General features: G+C 40.3%; 3 protein-coding genes across 3 annotated transcripts; all 3 read right to left on the bottom strand.

Annotated features, from left to right (window-relative positions):
- Window positions 1-1,953: 1,953 nt before the first annotated feature.
- Window positions 1,954-18,027, bottom strand: LOC122644265 (prefoldin subunit 6-like). The gene is made up of 6 exons (XM_043837906.1): window positions 17,988-18,027; window positions 17,311-17,404; window positions 17,102-17,172; window positions 16,890-17,014; window positions 16,734-16,794; window positions 1,954-2,220 (listed from the first exon to the last, which is right to left on the bottom strand). Exons 2-6 carry the CDS (start codon window positions 17,393-17,395, stop codon window positions 2,164-2,166), a joined length of 399 nt encoding a protein of 132 aa, XP_043693841.1. The 5' UTR covers window positions 17,396-17,404; window positions 17,988-18,027; the 3' UTR covers window positions 1,954-2,163.
- LOC122644264 (protein BIG GRAIN 1-like A) lies at window positions 4,464-5,250 on the bottom strand. Its single transcript, XM_043837904.1, has one exon. The coding sequence runs from the start codon at window positions 5,195-5,197 to the stop codon at window positions 4,706-4,708; it is 492 nt and encodes a 163-aa protein (XP_043693839.1). The 5' UTR covers window positions 5,198-5,250; the 3' UTR covers window positions 4,464-4,705.
- Window positions 18,028-18,783: 756 nt separating the features above from the next.
- On the bottom strand, window positions 18,784-19,341 carry LOC122643521 (putative leucine-rich repeat receptor-like serine/threonine-protein kinase At2g24130). The gene has a single exon (XM_043837137.1). The coding sequence runs from the start codon at window positions 19,339-19,341 to the stop codon at window positions 18,784-18,786; it is 558 nt and encodes a 185-aa protein (XP_043693072.1).
- Window positions 19,342-21,805: the final 2,464 nt, after the last annotated feature.

Genomic DNA, 21,805 nt, shown 5'->3' with positions numbered 1-21,805 from the left:
AGGTATCAGCCTAGACTGATCCCGAATAGTGATCGATCCAGCCCGATTTTAGTGGATCGGTCATCTTGGTCGGATCGCCCAAATCTTAGGATCCAATTAGTTGGTATCAGTCAATTCTAAAATGGTTTGTAATCTTGGGATCAGATTGATCGATTCGCTCGGATTGATATCCGGCCATGATTTTCTGCTTTACTTTTAATTTTCATAATTTTTCATATTTATGACTAATAATAAAATCCGATTTATGGTCATTTTTTTTTACTGATTTTGACCAATCTGGATCAGTATCGGATTGGTATCAACCCGGACTGATCCCAGTATTACGAACTATGCAGTGAACTCATATGAAAGGACCTCTCTACCCCACTATGTACAAAATTGTTTCATTGTTTCTCATTATTGCATGCATTCCTTTGCCCCTTGCTCAGAGAACCCTTTACCCCTTTTTTTTTTCGTTCTATTTTTTTTTGTCTTTTTAGGGGAATTTCCAAATCTCAAGTTGAATATCATCATCAGATACCATTTAATACATTGCGTCTCATGTGTTCCATGTACACTCTACAACAAAATCCATTGATCTGTCAAGGTGCTGGGCTGAGTCTGACCTGAGTGGTAACCCAGCATTCATTAAGCTCTCAAGCCTGTTCAGGCCCAAAATCAGTCGCACTCATGCTTACAGGTCCACTCCCAAACCCAGCCAAGAATGCAGGCAGCTAAAGTGACATCAAAGGGGACATTAGTTGCTTGTGGAGCTTGTAACATACATGGGTCCAAAACCTCCTTCACTAACATCTAACAAGGTTGACTTCCTGGAGAACCTTTTTCCATTTCTAATAAGAGAACTCTACCAGCAGAATATAGGATTCAGTATCTTCTATTGAGCAGTAATCTCCAGATTTGAATAAAAAGGATTATGGAAAGTCTCTGCTTTATCAGTCAAATTTGCCTCCCAAAATTAAATGAAGATGAAGAAATATTTGTTTTCAGAAAAGCTGGGAATTTTTCTGGCTCATTGATTCATTACCAACCTACCATTAACAATACTAGGGCTATACAGAGAACATTACTGGCAGTTAGGGGCAGTGGCTTCTGATTCGATTTCTGTGGATGAAGCGAAGAAACTGTAGGTTGTCTGGGTAGAGTGTTGAATAGCCCAAGTTTCATGGCTGAATGAATAGTGCTGCTTAATGTGGTGCGAATGTCTATAAATGAAGCGAGCAGCAGAGTAACCACGGATGGCGAAACTATGAACCACTCAATGCTTCGCCAGACCCACAATGCAATCCTTGCAGGTTTGGAGTCAAGGAAAGAAGGGAAATTTTCTCTTTTGGATTTTAATTTCCCAATTGTAATTGAAATATCTAAAGTGTCCAAGCAGTCTATAAATATAAGTAATAGCCTGGAACCACACCCTCAATGCTCAACTTGGGTGATGTCGCGGGGCTTATGGTAGTTTCCAAGTCACAACAGGTGGATTCCTGCACCCTTACATTGGACCTTTTAGAATTCAAATCTGTGGTAGAAAACCAGAACAGAGACAAATAAGGATTTGAATCACCAACCAAACCTGGGAAGGTTATGCAGCAAACATTTACTCAAAACATCCATATTGAGATGCCCCGAAACACAATTCATGATCTCATTAATCTTCAAAATCAAGTGTAAAGTTGGACCAGACACTTATATATATGGACAAACTAAATTAACCCCCTAGTTCATATTCACAACATTATTTTGAAAATAAAACCAACCAAGAAGAGGAATTCCTAATTCTAGACTCTACAGTTTGCTACTGCCATTATGTATCGTACGAATTGTTCAACTGAATGAATCCTAGGCACTAGGTTCAGTACCAACGAAGCTTAAGGAATTTGTGTATAATGACCCTACATGCTATTCTATCTTAAATAAATGGGGAAACGAAATAACTGTACATTTATGCTATTCTATCTCACAAAATGGGGAAATGTAACCCGTCATTCAAGTATTACAGTGGGATGTACAAGCCCACATCTAAGAGTACCGTTGATACATGTAGAAAACAAAAAAGTGATCAAGAACTGCCCCATGTTATAAGATAGTGATACGCGATTCGAATGCCAAGTCACTCACAGAGCAGAGAGCACACACTACCAAATAAAAGCCCACACCTGCAAATTAAAGTTATGCCTTTGCTTTTCCCGCTTGTAGAGCTTGAATTCTTTGTTGTAGTTTTAAGATCTGCAAGACAAGATTAAAGAAATTAGGAAGCCATTACCAATGTTATCACAAAGCTATCCATCAAGTGCGTTTTGATATAAATAAAAGCATAGAGAACATCACAACATCATAGAAACTGGAAGGATTGAATATTCAGAATTCACAAGTTTGTTCCAGTCTGGACACACCCTCTCGACTTACTAGAGTAGAGAAACTTCCTGGTTTCTTTTACTCGCAATTCTTATGTTTATGCTAGACAGAGCACCTCTGCATAGTTTTATTATCAAGGTAAGAGCAAGAAAATAGATTTATATCTCTGAAAAAGGACTGAAGCTTCAGCTACCATACACCAAAGGGTTTGTAAGTGTAATAGTGAATCAAGAAAATTTCACAATCTTCTCTCAGAATCTGCACTGGAATATGCCCTTGCATAAAACCCCTAGATTCTTAAGATTCTTACGATTTTACCTCTGCTGTCTGAGCAAGAACAAAGTTATATCAGCCAAAAAGGCTAGCATATTAAACTGGCAAAGCTTGTGGAGCTTGTACCATACATGAGTCCAAAAACTCTCTTCACCCAACATCTAAGAAGGTTAACTTCCAGTACAATCTTTTTCCACTTTCAATAAGAGAAGTCTATCAGCAGAATATAGGATTCTGTGTCTTCAATTGACCTTAAAATCCAGATTTGAATAAAAAGGATAATTTAAATCCTCTGATTTAGCAGTCAGTTATACCTCCCAAAACTAAATGAAGGTCACTAAATATTTTTCAGAAAAGCAGGGTATTTTTCTGGCTCATTGTTTCATGACCAACCTTCCATTAACAATACTAGGGCTAAGAAAGAACAACTCTAGCAGTTTGGGACGGTGGCTTCTGATTATATTTCTGTGGATAGAGTGAAGAAACTGTAGGTTGTCTGGGTTGAGTGATGAACAGCCTGAGTTTCATGGCTGAATAGTGATTCTTAGTGTAAGCATGGTGTGGATGTTTTTCAATGAAGAGAGCAAGGGAGCAATCATGGTGCGTCTGTTTAGAACCGTGATAAGCCCATAGTTGTCAAGGCGACCCAAGACATTGGAGGGGCACCTAGGCGACAAGGCACCCACCTAGGCATTGCCTAGGTGTGCAGTATATGACTATAAGTAATATAGCAATGATAAATTTATGGGTAAAGTACACGTACCCCCCTGTACTGCACCCAATATTTCTCGTACACCCCTAAGCTTCTGATAAGTCCACGTACCACCCCTCAATATTCCACGTACCACCCCTGCTTTACCCCCCTAATTCTAGACAAGTCCAAACCGTTAAGTTTAGCTGTTAAGTGCTAAAAACTTGACCATTTTACCCTTTCTTTTATTTTTATAAATTTGAAAAGACCTAATTACCCTGACCTATTTGTTCATAATATGAAGACTTTTTTGCCCTAACCTAATTTCAAAAGACCCTTTTTACCCCCACTTTGTTTTTTAAGAACCTAACCTGACCTAATTACCAAAATACCCTTGCTAGGGCATAATTACCAAAATAGCCCTCATCTTCCCCAAAATCCATCTTCCATTTCTGAAACTTCTCCCAAACGAACCTGCTTCTTCCCCACTGCTTTTCTTTTTCTTCTTCTTTAATACTCTAAACCTGTAAACCCATCTCTTTCTCCATACGAAACTGAAACCCAAGCCCCCATCTCCATCTCGAATCTTCTTCCGAGATGAGTTGTTTCATACACCGGCAGCTCTTCGTCGTACCTATCGATCCCAATCGCTGCAAGGTTATCCAGCTCGAAAAGATCAGAACTTGAATAGCTTGCTGCATCATCATCATCATCATCTTCTTCGTCGTCTTCATCTTCTACATGAAGATCTCTTGTATTGAAGTAACACTTATTCTGATAACCTTTGAGAAGATCACGGGCCGCCTCTTCCACACGCCGGTTCTTCTCCATGAGATGGAATTGGAGTTCTTCGTTGAGCGATGAAGCTTCTCCGATTTTCCTTACGGCTGTAACTGCCATCAGATTCGGTTCGTCTTCGTGAAGGCATTTATGTTCACAAGGTCGACAATCTTCATCCAAAATTACACTGATAGGGTAGAATCGAACGGACCTCTTTGTCCCATTACTCAATTTCCCTCTCGAAGATGGGGTTTTACTCAAACATGACCTTGAGAATGAAGATGCCGATGAGCAAGTCGAAGCCTGAGCTGATTTTGATTCCCTTTCATCGTCTCCACCTCCAACTGAAGAAGAAGAAGAGATCTTTGCCTTCTTCGGATAACCTGCGGTGAACAGAGAATTGAGAAAGCTGGTGAGTCGATCACCGGGCGAGATGGGCTGCTTCGCTTTCTTTAGATCGCCGTAGATCTTTAAAGCTCTCGACTTTGTCTTGATGAAACCACCTTCGTGCTTTGGCTTCTGCTGAGATACAGAGTCATTTCTCCCCTGGTAATGATTATCAAAATCGTTGGACTTCCTCTGCTGCTGTTCATAGCGCGGAGGTTTCTCCGATTAAACGGAAACCACAGTTCGAACCGGTTTCAAACCTGAGGAACTTGATCTCGCTCCGTAAACTGACTCGGCTTCAGAAAAAGAAAACCCACCTCCGCAGCTAGAATCTGAGGAACTTGAAGTAGAATTGAACAACACAGAATTCCGATCCCTTGGTAACTTTGGTGGGTTGAAATCGAAATCCGCCACTGATGACTTCCGACGGACTACGACCTTCTCACTTACCTTCTTCTCCATCCATTGTTCGATCAGGTCGGTTCGTCGAAGATTTGCTATCTCTTCCTGCGGTAAAACGCTGCTTCCTCGAACACTGCTACTCTGTTTCTTTCTCATAGTTTCTCTGTAGAGAACCATCTCTTCTTCTCCTCCGTCGTCTCCTTCATCGATAGAGCGATAGATAGCGTCCAGAAGGGTCGAAGAGAAAGATGGGTTTGTCCTCGCGTGTCGATATCTGTCTTCTCGTTGCGACTTTTCCCACTTCTCCATCTCCATAGATATTTATAGGTAGAGAGATTAACAAGAAACAGAAGGAGAAACAAGGAAAGATGGAAAAAATCAAGTACCGACAGAAGTTATTGAGCTTCCCTCACTTTCTTGTCTGCTCCAGGAGAAATTAAACAGAGCGATTCAGATCATGTGATGAGAGAGAAAGAGGGAGAGAAACTGGTATTCGAGATGGAGATGTGGGCTTGGGTTTCAGTTTCGTATGGAGAAAGAGATGGGTTTACAGGTTTAGGGTATTAAAAAAGAAAAAGAAAAGCAGTGGGGAAGAAGCAGGTTCGTTTGGGAGAAGTTTCAGAAATGGAAGATGGATTTTGGGGAAGATGAGGGCATTTTGGTAATTATGCCCTAGCAAGGGTATTTTGGTAATTAGGTCAGGTTAGGTTCTTAAAAACAAATAGTGGGGGTAAAAGGGTCTTTTGAAATTAGGTTAGGGCAAAAAAGTTTTTTCATATTATGAATAAATAGGTCAGGGTAATTAGGTCTTTTCAAATTTATAAAAATAAAAGAAAGGGTAAAATGGTCAAGTTTTTAGCACTTAACGGCTAAACTTAATGGTTTGGACTTGTCTGGAATTAGGGGGTAAAGCAGGGGTGGTACGTGGAATATTGAGGGGTGGTACATGGACTTATCAGAAGCTTAGGAGGATACGAGGAATATTGGGTGCATTACAGGGGGGTACGTGTACTTTATCCTAAATTTATTTGATTATGCTTATATGCAACATAGAAGCCATCATAGTTCGAGAACTCGTGAGATCTCGACCAAGATCTCGGTTTTCCAAGGGGTCGAGACAAGATGGCATACGAGTTGAAAAAGTGCAACAACTCGAGCGAGATCTCGAGAATCTCGACCCAAACTCCTTTATATGAGTGCCAAATCTCAAGATCTTGGTGGGATATCATGGTATACAAACACTTATTTATGCCAGAAACCAGGACAGACACTTATTTATGCCTAATATCATATTTAAGTAAATGTTTTTGTATTTTTATTTCGTTTCTTAATGTTTTTGTATTTGTATTCCATTTACTTAAGATATTATTAAAAAATAAGCAAATACCCCCTATTTGAATCCAATAAAAATAGTTAAAAAATGAAATTCAAAAAGGAAAAAAAAATCAACCCCCCAGTTCAAGAACAAAAACTGGATTTTCGGCGGTAGGTGCAATTTTCAACTTTCTAATGCTGGGGTTTTTCTCAAATCTAAAAATTCCATAAATCTTAATATGGTAAAACATTGCTAAAACCCATAAGTGCGATAAATATTCTTTGTTTTGATGTCCAAAAAAAATATTTTCATTCAGAGCGATTTTGACAGAATTCGCACACACTAAATTAAGTTTGACTGGTACATAACTTCTTCAATATAAAATCATATTTAAGCAATCTTAGACTTGTTGGAAAGCTTTGTTGAAAACAAAGAAAAGGGTAGAACAAATATTAGGTTAATAACACTTTACAACAGGAAAAAAGGTAGAACAATTCTGAAATTCATGGGGGGGTGTTTGGTGTCCACAGTAGCAGCAATAGTTGAAGAAAAAAAGAGAATAAAATAAGAGAAGAGAGAAGCAGCCTCACCTGACCGATTGATAGAGAAAGAGGAAGAAGAAGAGAGCACCACGATTAAGGGGGGGGGGGAAGAGTCCACTATAGAGAGGGAGAGGCAGCAGCCAAAATTCTCAATTCTAATTTTCATTCAAAATTGTAAAACGTTAATGGGCCGGGCCCAATTAGTGCGCCCATGAGGGGCTGGCCACGCGAGACCCGAGCTCTGGAGGGGACGGTCACTTAAGTGACCAACCCCTCCCCTTTTCTATTCGGTCTAGACCTCTAGTGGAAGTCGACAAAGTGAGAGGGGGGCGCCCAGGGTTTTGCCTAAAAATAAGTATTTGGCTTAAACATATGGATTTTCATATCTTTTGAGAAGCAGTCTCTCCCCATCCATTTCAAGTTCTGCGTTTTTCCTAAGGTTTCCAGTCAGTTGCCTAGGGTTTTGTGGTGTGGATTTCTCTTGTGGAGAAGCCTGTAGAGATCATGATCTGCTCGTAACTGCAAGCCGCATTCGATCATCCCTTCCGCTACGATTCCATTGGTTCAGGTAATCCCTAAACCTCTTTGTATATGGAATAGAATGCATGTTTCCCTAACAGTGGCATCAGAGCCGATTAGGGCTTGTTATTTACATTTTTTTTTTTAGAGAAATAATTTTTTTTTCTTCCCCTTCACCTATCGATTGACCCTCCTTGGCGGCGGCTTGGCGCCTGGCGGCCAGCAACTCGCGGAACTTCCTTGGTCTTTATATGTGCAAGGCGCGCCGCAGCCAAGCCATGCTTTTTTTTTTTTTTTTACCTGGCAGCATGTGTTTTTTATTTTTAAAAAAAAACATTGAGTGGCAGCGGCCATGCTCAATAGTGCCCAAGCACAGCTGCTGCAATCGTTTTTTTTTGCTGCAGGTGTTTTTCATTTTAAAAAAAAAAAAAAAAAAAACCAAGGGGGCAGCAGCCATGCTCGGCAGTGGCCAAGCACGGCTGCTACAGTTTCTTTTTATAAAAGAAAGAAGTAAGGAAAAGAATGATTAAACAAAAAAAAAAAAGTTAATGGATGATGTGACGGTGAGAGGTGTGAATGTGTGATTATGATTCTTTTGTTTTTTTTTCTTAAAGTATTGATTGATTTATGATATGATTTGATTTTTATAAAAAAAAAGAGTCATTATTGATTTTACCTCTTCTCACCCTCTGCCAGCCATACAAGCCAGAATTACCAAAAAACAGAGATAGATTCGTTTTTTTTTGTATTTAGGGTTTTTTGGGAGAAGGAGATGGGTAAAGTGGGAATTCCTTCACCCACCCCCTTACCTTTTTTCCCTAATGGAAATATATGCATGATTTGGGGGGTTTGGGTTATAACAATATGCATGTGATATGGTTTTAACAAAATGCATGTGATATTTTTTTTGGCTAGTTACAACTATATGCATATGCTTTATTTTGTTATGCATGCATTAGGGTTTGTCAATGATATGTTATTTATGTGGTTTCTTTATTGAAGAATATCTTGTATTGGTGATTTGTTCTTGTGGCCCCTAACAAATTTTGGGGATCTCCCCTGTAGGGTTTCTCATTTTGGGGGTATTTTATTTATATCATGTACAACCCCCATTAGTGAGAAACCATTTTGTAAGATCCATGGGAGAAAAATGGGAGATAGGGTTGTCCCAAATCGTCCCATATTTTTCCCATGTGTATTAGAGATCGCCTAAGGCCACTTTGTTAATAAAGAAACATGATTTTACCATTACGGTACGGACCAGTTTGACGCTACCATTAGGGTACCGTCGTCAAACACCCCTTCCAATGCAACCGTGTGTTTTATTATTATATCTTCATGGGATGAATTTGGTACTTGTCAAAGTGATGTGTTTTATTTGGATAGATGTGCGTTAGAGTTGGTACCTGGAAGTGATACAAAGTGCAGTGTTCGCTGGTAGTTTGTAGTAGGGATCTTGAATGTAAAGAGCCGATTGTATTTTTAATATTTTATTTTGAGAAGCCATGTAATGGGAGCTACTGCACTACGTATCACAACCTAGTATCGACTTGGCATGTCACTTCAAGTACCAAATTGGGTCTCTTTATTGAGTCCCTTGAGCACCCGTGTGTATGGCCCATTAAATTGTGGCTAGGAGATGTCATTTTCTCCTATTTTGTTCAAAATCAATTAAAGTAATACGTCCCTAGACCCACACAGTGTGAGATTTGATTACCAGCTTAGCAAAGTGTTTGGTCTCACCGTGTGGGGAAGAGTACCATTAATTTTAATTAGGGTTTCTTAAACAAATTTTTGGATTTAGGATGTATACTAAATGTCCTCCCTTGCACATTGTAGTGATGGCCTCGAAAAGTGATGTTGTTGACCTTAACCAAGGCAACAAGTTGGATGGCATCAACTATGACATGTGGCACCGAAAGGCCAAGTTCTTGTTTAATGAGCAAGATTACCTAGACCTCCTGACGACTAAGATGGCCTCACCCATAGTGGATACTACCACTCATCACCGTCAAGAAAAAGAGGCTTACGACAATTGGTTTAAGAGAGATCTTAGTACGCGCTTTCTTATGTTAAGCACGATGCACGATGATCTTATAGGCCAGTATGAGAAGTGCGAGACTGCAAGTCCACATGGGACCAGGTAAGGCTCGACTGCGGCTGTACATCCCCGAGCAGACTTAGGTCCATGACCTTGAAAGTTGAGAGGTACCATAAGGACCCCAAGCATACTATGGTTGAACACCTCAGGGTCGTGAAAGACATGATCCAAAAATTGGATGATGCTAGAGTACACCTTACCGATGAGCAGCAAGTACAGGCCGTCATCAGGACGTTGCCTGATTCCTGGGGGCAAATGAAAATAGTTCTGACACAAAACGACACTGTCAAGATATTTAATGACATTGCCGCTCGTGGAACTAGAGGCAGAGCGCCTAGAAGTTACCCAATCACATGCCCTTGTCGCCCAAGCAAGGTAGCGCAAGAGATAACCCAAAACGTGTGTACATACAAAAGTACAAGGAGAGAGGCAGAGATGTTACCTGCTTCGCTTCAGTACAGTCATGAGCGAAGTGCCCCATCTTTCTGGCAGTTATAGCACTTGACCTTGGTGATATCTGGCTTTCCACCTCGCTTGCCACGTCGACGCTTAGTGGTCTTACGCCCAGTTAGCGCAGCTTTCTGAGCTTGATCCTGATTCCCAGTGGTCCTTTATCTCTTGCGCTACCCCACTTAGGCGACAAGGGCATGTAATTGGGTCGCCTCTAGGCGCTCCGCCTCTAATTTCACATGGGCTGCAATGTCATTAAATGTCTTGACAGTGTCGTTATGCGTCAAAACTATTTTCATCTACCCCCAGGAATCAGGCAACATCCTGATGACGGCTTGTACTTGTTGCTCATCGGTAAGGTGTACCCCAGCATCATCCAATTTTCGGATCATATCTTTCACGACCCTGAGGTATTCAACCATAGTGTGCTTGGGGTCCTTACGGTACATCTCAAACTTCAAGGTCATGGACCTAAGTCTGATCGTGGATGTACCGCCACAGTCGAACCTTACCTAGTCCCACATGGACTTGGCAATCTCACACTTCTCATACTGGCCGATAAGATCATCATGCATCGTGCTTAACATAAGAAAGTGCGCACTACGATCTCTCTTAAACCAATTGTCGTAAGCCTCTTTTTCTTGACGGTAACGGGCGGTAGTACCCACTTCGGGTGGGGCCATCTCAGTCGTCAAGAGGTCTAGGTAATCTTTGCTCATTAAGCAAGAACTTGGCCTTTCGGTGCCACATGTCATAGTTGGTGCCATCCAACTTATTGCCTTGGTTAAGGTCAGCAACACTTTTCGAGGCCATCACTACAATATGCAAGGGAGGACATTTAATATACATCCTAAATCCAAAAATTTGTTCAAGAAACCCTAATTAAAATTAATGGTACCCTTCCCCACACGGTGAGACCAAAAACTTCGCTAAGCTGGTAATCAAATCTCACATTGTGTGGGTCTGGGAACGTATAACTTTAATTGATTTCGAACAAAATAGGAGAAAATGGCATCTCCTAACCACAATGTAATGCGCCATACACACGGGTGCGCAAGGGACTCAATAAAGAGACCTAGTTTGGTACTTGAAGTGACATGCCGAGTCGATACTAGGTTGTGATACGCAGTGCAGTAGCTCCCATTACATGGCTTCTCAAAATAAAATATTAAAAATACAACCGGCTCTTTACATTCAAGATCCCTACTACAAATTACCGGCGAGCACTGCACTTTGTATCACTTCCAGGTACCAACTCTAACGCACATCTATCCAAATAAAACACATCACTTGACAAATACCAAATCCATCCCATGAAAATATAATAATAAAACACAAGATTGCATAGGATGGGTTGTTTGATGGCGATACCCTAATCGCAGCCTTAAACTGGTCCGCACCACAATGGGGGGAATCATATGTTTCTTTATTAACAAAGTGGCCCTGGGCGATCTCCAATACACATGGGAAAAATATGGGATGATTTGGGGCAAAACCCTATCTCCCATTTTTCTCCAATGGATCTCACAAAATGGTTTCTCACTAATGGGAGGTTGTACATGACACAAATAAAATACCCCCAAAACGAGAAACCCTACAGGGGAGATCCCCAAAATTTGTTAGGGGCCACAAGAACAAATCACCGATACAAGATATTCTTCAATAAAGAAACCACATAAATAACATATCATTGACAAACCCCAATGCATGCATAGCAAAATAAAGCATATGCATATAGTTCCGCCTTGCTGTAATATAGTATGAATGGGAGAAAAATCAGTACCATTCGTGTACTCATCTCCGATATGTTCGATGTATGTACTGAGTAGAAGAGGTGGACATGGTGAGTACTTTCCTACTTAGCGCATCAGCTACCTGGTTCTCTTTGCCTGCTTTGTACTTCAGAGAAAAATTAAACTCTTGGAGATGGGCGATCCATTTAGCCTGGCGGTTGCTAATGGATCACTGAGAATGGAGATACTTAAGGGCTTTATGGTCAAAGTAAAGAATAAATTCTTTGCCCACAAGGTAGTGTCTCCAATGCTTTAGAATCTGGATCACTGCATAAAGCTCTAAATCATAGGTAGAATAACGCCGCTTAGCATCGTTGAGTTTCTCACTGTAGAAGGCAATGAGATGATTTGATTGCATAAGAACTCCTCCAATCCCAACATGGGATGCATCTGTAGCCACCTCAAATATGACATCAAAGTTTGGGAGCCGTAGAACAGGTGCCTCGGTCATCTTTTGCTTGATCAATGCAAACGTTTTGGTAGCAGCCGGTGTCCACTGGAATTTGCCCTTACTTTCCTTCATGCATTCAGTAATGGGTGCCATGATGCCACTGAAGTTCCGAATAAAACGCCGAAAATAAGATGCTAGGCCGTGGAAACTCCTAACCTCTGTCAAGGTGTGTGGTACTGGCTAATTGACTATGCTTTGCACTTTCTCTGGATCAGCTTCAACCCCTTCTAAAGATATAATAAACCCAAGGAAGATAACCTTAGCCAACATAAAAGAACACTTTTTGAGGTTGATGAAGAGTTTCTCTACACATAACACTCTCATCATGTGCTTCAGATGATCGAGATGCTCCTCAGCGGTGTGGCTGTAGATAAGAATGTCATCAAAGTAAACCACAAGAAACTTGCCAATGAATGTACAAAGTACCTGTGTCATTACATGCATTAAGGTGCTTGGAGCATTTGTGAGACCGAAAGGCATTACTTTCCATTCATATAGACCATCCTTTGTCTTGAAAGCAGTCTTCCACTCATCCCCTGGGCGGATCCGAATCTGATGATATCCGATCTTCAAGTCAATCTTCGAAAAGATGGAAGCACCCGTAAGCATGTCTAACATGTCAAGTCTTGGAATAGGAAATCTGTACTTGACGGTGATCTTGTTTATTGCCCTGCTATCAATACACATCCTTGGTGTACCATCTTTCTTTGAAGTAATGCTGGGACAGCACATGCGCTCATGCTCTCAACAATAAACCCCTTGCAAATCAGGTCATCCACTTGTCTCTTGAGCTCGGCATGCTCAATAGGGCTGAGACGATAAGTGGGCAGATTTGGTAACACCGAACCTGGTACTAGATCTATGGCATGCTGAATATTCCTCATAGGAGGTAGCTCATCCGGAAGATCGTCTAATACTAGATCTGAGAAGTCATCAAGTAGATCTTTTATGGGCTTGGGATGAATAGTAGTAGCGGCTGGTGACACTGCTCTCATGACCAAGGCTAATATCAACCCTGTCTCTTCACTGGTAGTAAGGAATTCTCGGTGGGGTAGGGATAGAAGTCATTGCTCCATGGGTTTTGCTTTCATAGTATTTGTACTAGCATGTGGTACCTTGCTGCTTGATCCTCCTTTCATTGGCTGTTTATTGTCAATAGTCTTCAAAACCTGTTGTTGCTTCAATTGGGCAGCTCTAATCCTTGGCTTCATCAATGGTATATTAAGTGGGTTGAGAACCAATGGTTTCCCCTTGAAGTCAAAGAAACACTGATTTTTGTACCTCCCGTCAATACATTGTTATCATACAACCATGGTCTCCCAAGTAAGACATCAGTCAGAATCATAGGAATTATATCACACCAGACATTCTCCTCGTAACCAGAAATTTTAAGTGGCACTGAGCATCGCTGATTATCCTCTAAAGTATCATTATTAAGTAAAGATACCTTGTATGGTTGTGGGTGAGGTTCAGTTTTAAGCTTCTCTTCAATGACAAAAGCTTTAGAAACCCCGTTGACACAACTACCGCTGTCCACGATCACTTATGCTATTGCTGACCCACTATCCTTCAGTGTATAAAAGAAAAGATGCAATGTCGACGCCAATCCTCTCCTTTAGATTCAGCAACCAGAATGCGGCTTACTACATTTACCTCATAAGTTTCGTCTTCCAAAGTGTCATCATAGTCGTCTCCCTCAAGGGCAGTATTAACGGCCCAATTGTCATTAAATTGTGGGTCACACACTTGGACATCTGGACTAGTTTCCATGGCTGCAATCACTGAATTGGACTTCCCTCTTTGTGGACAATACCTTGCATAATGACCATCTTGTTGGCAATGGAAGAACTTGTTAGGTGTTTGACTACCCATGGGTGCCTTACCTTTTTCCTTTGTGGAATTGTACAGTACAAAATAGCATAAAAACAGACTCAATAAAAATAATATTTATACTTTATGGAATTACGTCGATACTTCCACATATTGGCAGAGCTCGGGTAGGGAAGCCACTAGATCTGTTAGGAGTAAAGGTTCTCCTAATATCAGCGGACTGCGGTGTGAACCTTCGTGGGGCAACTTTGATTATCTTCAGCATCCAAGGCCTTTTCAAAACAGTGATTCAGATTATATATTTCAACCACACCCATCTTGTCTTTAATGTCAATCCTCAATCCCAACTTGAAACGGGATATAAGCTGGTCATCATTCTCATCTACACCCGTACGTGAGAGCAAGTCATTAAATTTATCAATATACTCCTCAACTGTTAAGGTACTTTGTCGTATAGTGTTCAGTTGATCATGCAAACGCCTCTGATAAGGAGGTAAGTACTTCTCTTTGAGAATCTCTTTCATACATGCCCAAGTAACTGATTCCACGTGACGACGGATCAACCTGTCTTCATGTGTATGCCACCAATCTCTTGCTCCTCCAGTTAACTTAGTAGTGGCCCAGCTGCATCTTTCGATCTTCAGACAACCAAAACCACGTGAAGTAGCCATCTAGAGCACTTAACCAGCCATGGAATGCAATAGGGTCATGTTTCCTATTATATTCCTTTAGATCCAGTTTTACCTTATGCTTATCATCACGGTAATGCTGATTTCCATCATGATCTTCATCCTCTTCATAGGCAGAATTGTTGTTGATCCTGTGTCTGTTGTGTGGGAACCCTCTGTGGTAACCTACTGGATGTCGGTTTTTAGTGTATGAAGCAGCAGCTTCAATTTGTGGTATTTGTTGTGAAGGTACAGTAGGACCTTGTTGTGACAGTACATCAACCTGTTGCTTGATGGTCTTCACATCTTCAGATAAAACCTTGACTATCTCAGCCAGTTGCTGTAGAGTGATTGGATCACTTTATTTTGGAGAACCCATAGCTTCGCTCTGATCCAAATAATGTAATCCTAGATGGGGATAAAGCCAACTAGAACCAGAACCAGGATCTGCTAGGGTTTAATGGGATTGGCTAGGGTAGAATTTGGTAAATAGTGAAATTAGGGTTAAGGTTTCGGGTTTTTGAAAAGGAGAATAATGTAAGAATCTAGGGTTTATAATGGGTATTGTGGGCAGGGGCTTGGATCGAGTTTCCCAAACAGTGAGAGGGAGCTTCGATCCAAGTTTGGACTGTTTCTGATAGTGGATTCAGGCTGGGCAGGTTTTAGCTTATGGAAGTGATGATTGGAGATGGAGGGATGTTAGGGTTTGGGATTTGGGATGTTTACTTACTTGCTGAATGAAGGATCCAGGGACTTGCAATAAATTCCAGCAACTGTACTTGAAGGCTTCAATGCTTGGCTATAGCAGAATTTAAACAAGCTTAAGTGTATTCAAAGGAGAGAGACAGTGAAGGCTATCTCAGCCTCACCTTCACAGCCTATCTCAGGACAGTGGATGCATAAAAGCAAATTTTCTTATTCATAAATCGGGGAGGGGGGGTCAATTGAGCTCTTACATTATATAGCCTTCAAGGCTGGACAGAAAGTAGATTCTAACTATGACTCATAACATGACTAGGACTCAAAATAAATATAGGAATGCTAACTAGTACTTCTAATTAGGATTCAAACTTGCACTAGGAATCCTAATTTAGAATTACAACCAAATAAATAATAGTGAAAACAAAGACTAATTTAAATCCTAACAACCCCACGACTGCTGCTGGTGTAGGGAATTCCCCTACACCTACCCGATGGTTACTTACGCTGGTGCAGGGAAGAATCCCTACACCTGTGGCTGGTTTTAGACAGCCAGTTTACATCACCCCTATGCAAACTTCATTTTATTAACAATATAGCCATTGTATTTTAAACTTTGATTAGTACACACATGGATGGGCCGATAGTGACCCAAATTTAGGGTTTCCCAACCCTGAGATGGCATCAGTTTCTGTAACTTAACCATCTCAGTTGTGGAAAACTGGAAGAATGTCAGCAATTTGAAACCACTTTATCATATTAACACTTGTGCCATCATCACCGAAGCATCTTTACAATATGGCCTCATACTAATAACCTGAATAAACTTAAGAAAACACGCAATCAATCAGAAAAACCATGCAATGTCAAACAATATGGAAATTTGACTTCTCCCATATGCACATTACATTTTCTCCCTTAAAAAACATAGTAGCTAGAGTTACATTTTTAAAAGCACAGTATCTAGAATGTCCTAATAGAACAGCCAATAAACAACAGTGACGATCAAATCATGGATATCTTATCAAGTTTAAAGTCTTGCATTTTGTCCTGTTAGGTTATGTTGCACAATGGTAAAGTGACTATCAAATGGAGGCATATAGTTTGATTGACAAAAGAAAATGAGCAAAAACATCAATTCCTCAAAGCTTGTCCAAGGTTAGGTTTATGTCCTTTCAAAACATCAAATGCCACTAAGCTTGTCTCAGTTTAGGTTTTTGTCCTTGCCTTCTAGGGGCTTTGCCCTTTCAATGGAATTGTTTGATCCCCATTCGAAAAAATTAAAATATCCATGAAACATTATCAATTACATAACTAATCAATGAACCAAGATACAGAATCGGAAGATTAGATGGATTTCACTAAGGAATATGACTAACTGAGAGTAATCATAACCAGTTATGGTGAAGAAGAAAGGCATTGACATTTTAGTAACAAAAAAGTATTCCATAGCACCATTTTAATGGTGAGGTAAAGTACTTACTGCATCCTTCTTGCTGTTCTGTTTCTGTTCCAGATCTTGAAGGTTACCATCTAGACGTTTCCTGTCAGAATTCAAACACAAGAAGAATAGAATCCCCTGTGAACTGGTTATAATCAAGGAAATGAAAAATGAAAACCTAAAACAAATTCACCATACAATTCAGCGGAGATATAGTCAATCCGCTTGCGAACATTAGCATTTGCCTCAGCCAAGTCTTGCTTCACTAAGACTGGACCCATCAACTTGAACACATTAGCATTCTCATCCAACAGATCCAACTCCTATAGACCGAAATAAATAAATAATCAGAGGAAAAGAGAATAAAGTGGAAAAGAAAAAGGGGAAGTTGAAAAGGAAATCAAACTAACTTTGAGAACAAGTTCATTTTCCCCGAGCTGGATGGTGTACTTCGTTCTCACTTGATGGTTCTTCGCAATATCTAAAATGAGAATGAATTTATGAAGTTGTCAAACTACCAAAAGTGGAAGAAAAATAAGGGGGAAACTAGGGTTAGAGTTTCGAGATGTATAGAAAGTAACTTAAACGAAGGAGGAGGAGAGGAAGACAAAGAACTCACCTTTTTGGAGCTTACTGAGATCGTTGGCTTTTGTCTCCAGCTCGTGCTGTAGTTCTCGAAGAGCCGAAGAAGACGAAGACGCCATTTCTCTCACCTAGTCCGTGGTGAAGATAATGAATGATATAAGATATTACAAGGAGAAAAACCCAATGGCTGACCAAAGTGCCTCATCCACAGATCTATTTAATGCAATCTACCGAACGATAGAAGGAAGCTCCCTATTGTAACCATTCATTGAAACGAATAACCCAAACCCAACAAGAAGTTCTGATTTACTTGGAAACAAATCCTGAAATGATGAAAGGAATTGAAGAAATAATGATAATTAGCATTAATCTCGTGGGAGAAACAAGGGGGTGGGAAGGCGATTAAACAGAGAAGAGGGTGAGAAACACCGTGGGCAACCGCATGAGCCAATGTGCGTAGAATGACCCATAAGAATACAGGTTTAGAAGACTAACACATTGTTCCAAGGAAAACCTCAAGGATTTTAGGGCTCAAAACGATGTAAAGGACCGGCTTCCCTCCAATGTGAAATCTTACCGGAGAGGGAGAAGAAATCTTACCGGGCCGTGGATAAGTGACGTGGAGACCATTGCGGATCAGACGAGTTAGGGTTTGAGACCCAAACTCAATGTAGAGAACTGGGAGAGAGAGAAGCAGAGGTGTGTACATACCAGAGGAAAGATGACGGTGTCTCCTGCTACCGCTCTCGGGGAAGACTATGGTGACTCCTGCTACCGCTCTTGGTAAAGACGACAGTGGCTCTGCTAGGAACGAAAGACTGCGAAGCTCGTGAGGACTGCGGAGTCCGGTCCAGTCTTGTGTTTTTGTCCTTTTCAAACGTTAAAAAAGAAGGGCGAAAAATAGCAGAAAAATAGCAAGAGAGCGCTGCCGGTCGTGTAGCCCCTGAACAAGCGCAGGGTCAATGAGAACAAACAAAGGGGCATTAACATGTGTGGGAAATAAAAAATGACATAATTTCTTCTCCAACCTTGCCATTCCCCCTCAATAAACCACACACTTTTAACATTTATCTCAAAATTGAAGGGGCAAACAAGGTGGAAGATTTTCGACCCATTAGTTTGTGCAATGTTTCATATAAAATCATCTCAAAAATCATTGTCAAATAAACTTAGGCTCTCTTTGGTATCATTTTTCATTTTCATTTTGGCTTATTTAAAAAAAAAAATCATTACTAAAAACCATTTTGATTAAAAATGAAAAACTATTTGGTAGCTACCAAACATAATAGATTCTAGATTGAAAAATAAGTTTGGTAACTACCGATATGTAAATAATTTTTATTACATTTTTTAACAAATGGGTGAAGGAATTCTCTCATCACCTATCTTCTCTCCCAAATCAACTCTAAGCAATAAAAATGAAGAGAACTAGAGTTCCCAAATCAACGTCACACGATGTTCTTCAACTACTGCAATATGCCTAGGACATATTGGATCAATTATCTTCTTAGTAATGGTCCACTGTTTGTCCCACTCCATGAGATTGAGATTGAGATTGAGATGGGTTCCAATGGGTTGAAGGATCAGAGATGAGATCAATCTCTTGAACTGATTCCATCTTGCTAATTTCAAGAGGCAAATTCCCATCAAGAAAATTATGAGAAAGATTCAAAAACATTCTGATCTCACTAAGACCAGATAATAATTCTCCAGGGATCCTCCCTTTTAATCTATTATGAGACAAATCTAGCCTGTACAAGTCCTTGCAGTGACGTATCTCTGGAGGTATGGCTCCTGAAAGCAGATTTTTGTTGAGGTACAAATAAGTTAATTCACTAAGATTCCCTAGACTTGGTGGAATCTCTCCGATTAAATTGTTATTTGACAAGTCAAGTAGACCCAATGAAGTAATATGTCCCAGTGTAGCTGGAATTGGACCTGTTAGTGAGTTGTTAGACAACATAAGTTCTTGTAGCATGTTGAAACCATCAATCTCTGCTGGAATCGTTCCATTTAAAAGGTTGCTTGACAAGTTCAACAGTTGTGAGATTTTTGAGGTTTGCATTATTTGAAGGGATCGGCCCAAAAATTCGATTTTCTTGTAGTTCAAGATGTGATAATCTAGCACCAAGTTAGCCTATAGCATCAGACAATCTTCCTCCAAGGCCCATACCTGCTAATTCAAGCCCTTCAAGATCAGGATTTTTTGTGAGGGAAGTGGAGAATGGCTCAAGATTAGTACTGTTGTCATGGCTAAACCTACCTGAGACACGCAAGGCTGTTGGAACCCAACGACCAAATGGGTAAACATCTGAATCGAAAGACCAAGGAGACGAGTCTTGAGATGAGAACACAAAGCTACAAATTTCTTGCGAATTTTCTTGGGATAGAGGATCCCTGAAGCTATTGTCGAGACCTCCATCGAATCCCAAGTCTGAGTAGCTTCGACTGATGTAGCGATTCCGACGAGCATAGATTCAAACAATCATCTTCTTATCTTCACCAAATCTTCAATAATGGACAAAAGAAAGAAAGCACTTCTAGGGAAAAATTCTTCTGAAACCAGCTAGAGGTTGGTGAGAAGAAACCAGTATCAACTGAACAGGAGCTACACGAGCTCCATGCTCTGGGCGTACCTTCGAAGGAAAGATCAAGAACTGATCATCCAGAGCATAAAGAAGGGATTCAACTCCTGTCCAGCCGTGGTGGGAGCTGCATGGTGCAGCACCCCCCCTAAGATGCTGACAAGTGGCATAAAGTGAATCCAACAATGTTAAATGATAAGAACTCATTTAATCCATTCTTCCTTCTATTAATCCTCTCTGTTGACGACCCGACCCGAAAATTTTCAAAACTCATCTTCTCTTAAAACAAAACCCTCACATTCGTCCTTCTCTTTCCCTCCTTTGCGATCTGTCCTAAATTTCAAAACCCTCATCCCCACCTCACCATTTCGGTTCTTGGCGCAAGGGATCCGGCGACGGAGAGAGGTGGCGAAGACAAGAGCAGGTACACTCGTCCTTCTCTTCCCCTAACCTCCTTTGCGATATGGATTCTGAACCCAAAATTTCAAAACCCTCACCCTCACCTCACCATTTCGGTTCTTGGCGTAGGAATCCGGCGATGGTGAGAAGCGGCGAAGACAGGAGCAGGTACACTGGTCCTTCTCTCCCATTTTCGTTCTCTCTCTCTCTCTCTCATTTTCATCCTTAAAGGATTTCTTGTCTATGCTTTTAATTTTTTTTTCATTTTTCTGTACTTTGAAATGCAGAGTGTTTAATGCATGATAGTATGTCTTATATATGAACTTGCATTGCAACCCGTATTCTGTATTATGCAACAACCAGCAAACTTATAGTTACAGAATCTATGTAATTGAGAAATGTGAGTTCAATGTTGAACATTGAAAATTTATTGTTGAACGTTGAATTTTGAGTGGAGTGTTTCATGCTTCATATTCTTTTGGTTAATTTATTTATTCTCCCTCTTCATATACTGTTTTTTTCCTAAGATTTTCGTCCTTAAAGGGTTTCTTGTCTATGCTTTTATTTTTTTTTCATGTTTTTGTACTTTGAAATGCTTCCTTTTCCTATTTCCCAAATCTGAAAAACATGTAATGCACGGCCATGGTTCGGGAAATCAGATTTGATCCGATCAATTAATATTGGATTTTTAGGGTTCAGGTGTTCTTTGTTCCCATGCTCTCAAAATTTTAGATGTACTAGCTATCAAGAAAATTCCCGAATCATATATTCTGAGGAGATGGACTAGGATAGTGAGGAATATTGAGGTGGAAGACATTCAAGGAAAAATAGTTAAGGAAAATGTGAAGTTGGATTATACACAGCGCTACAATGTTCTTTGACCTTTGTATGTTAAACTAGTTTCACAAGCATCAACTTCAGATGAGGGATACACTTTGGCTCACAAAAATGCCCATGAGTTAAGTAAACAACTTCAAAATCTACAATGCAATGAGGAGGATCCAGATGACAGTAGTGAGAGTCCCATTGTGCAATTACAGAACAAAGGGCTAAAGAAGAAAGAGAAAAGCCACTGTGGAAAAAGAATGAAGTCTAGGGTTGAAATGCAGAAGAAAAAGGCGAACACTGGAGGTCATTCCCAATCCCATGGTGCTCATCCAAGTCAACCAAATGCAACCTCCTATCCAGTACAAATGGCTTCATCTTATATATGGCATGGTGTGAAGAACACATCTTCCTTTACGACACCATTAATGGTATATTTTATGTAAAAATTTTACATTTCTTTATACATGTTTCTATCCCTCCCATCTTAATTGCATTATTGTGGTTGTGCAGGGACATATTGGTTATTCACAATCAAGTTTATACTCCTCTCAAGGCTCAACATCAGTGCCCCACCATACTCAAAGCGATGAAGGAAATGGCACAGAAAGTTTGGTAGATTTATTGTAAGTTTTCTTTAGAATGTTACACACACACACACACACACACACACACACACACATATATATATATATATATATATATATATGAGAATTCATA

Source organism: Telopea speciosissima, chromosome 10 (assembly GCF_018873765.1).
Source record: "Telopea speciosissima isolate NSW1024214 ecotype Mountain lineage chromosome 10, Tspe_v1, whole genome shotgun sequence".
Lineage (NCBI taxonomy): Eukaryota > Viridiplantae > Streptophyta > Magnoliopsida > Proteales > Proteaceae > Telopea > Telopea speciosissima.
The sequence above is the reverse complement of the archived record's forward strand: the minus strand, read 5'-3'. Positions and strand labels throughout refer to the sequence as shown.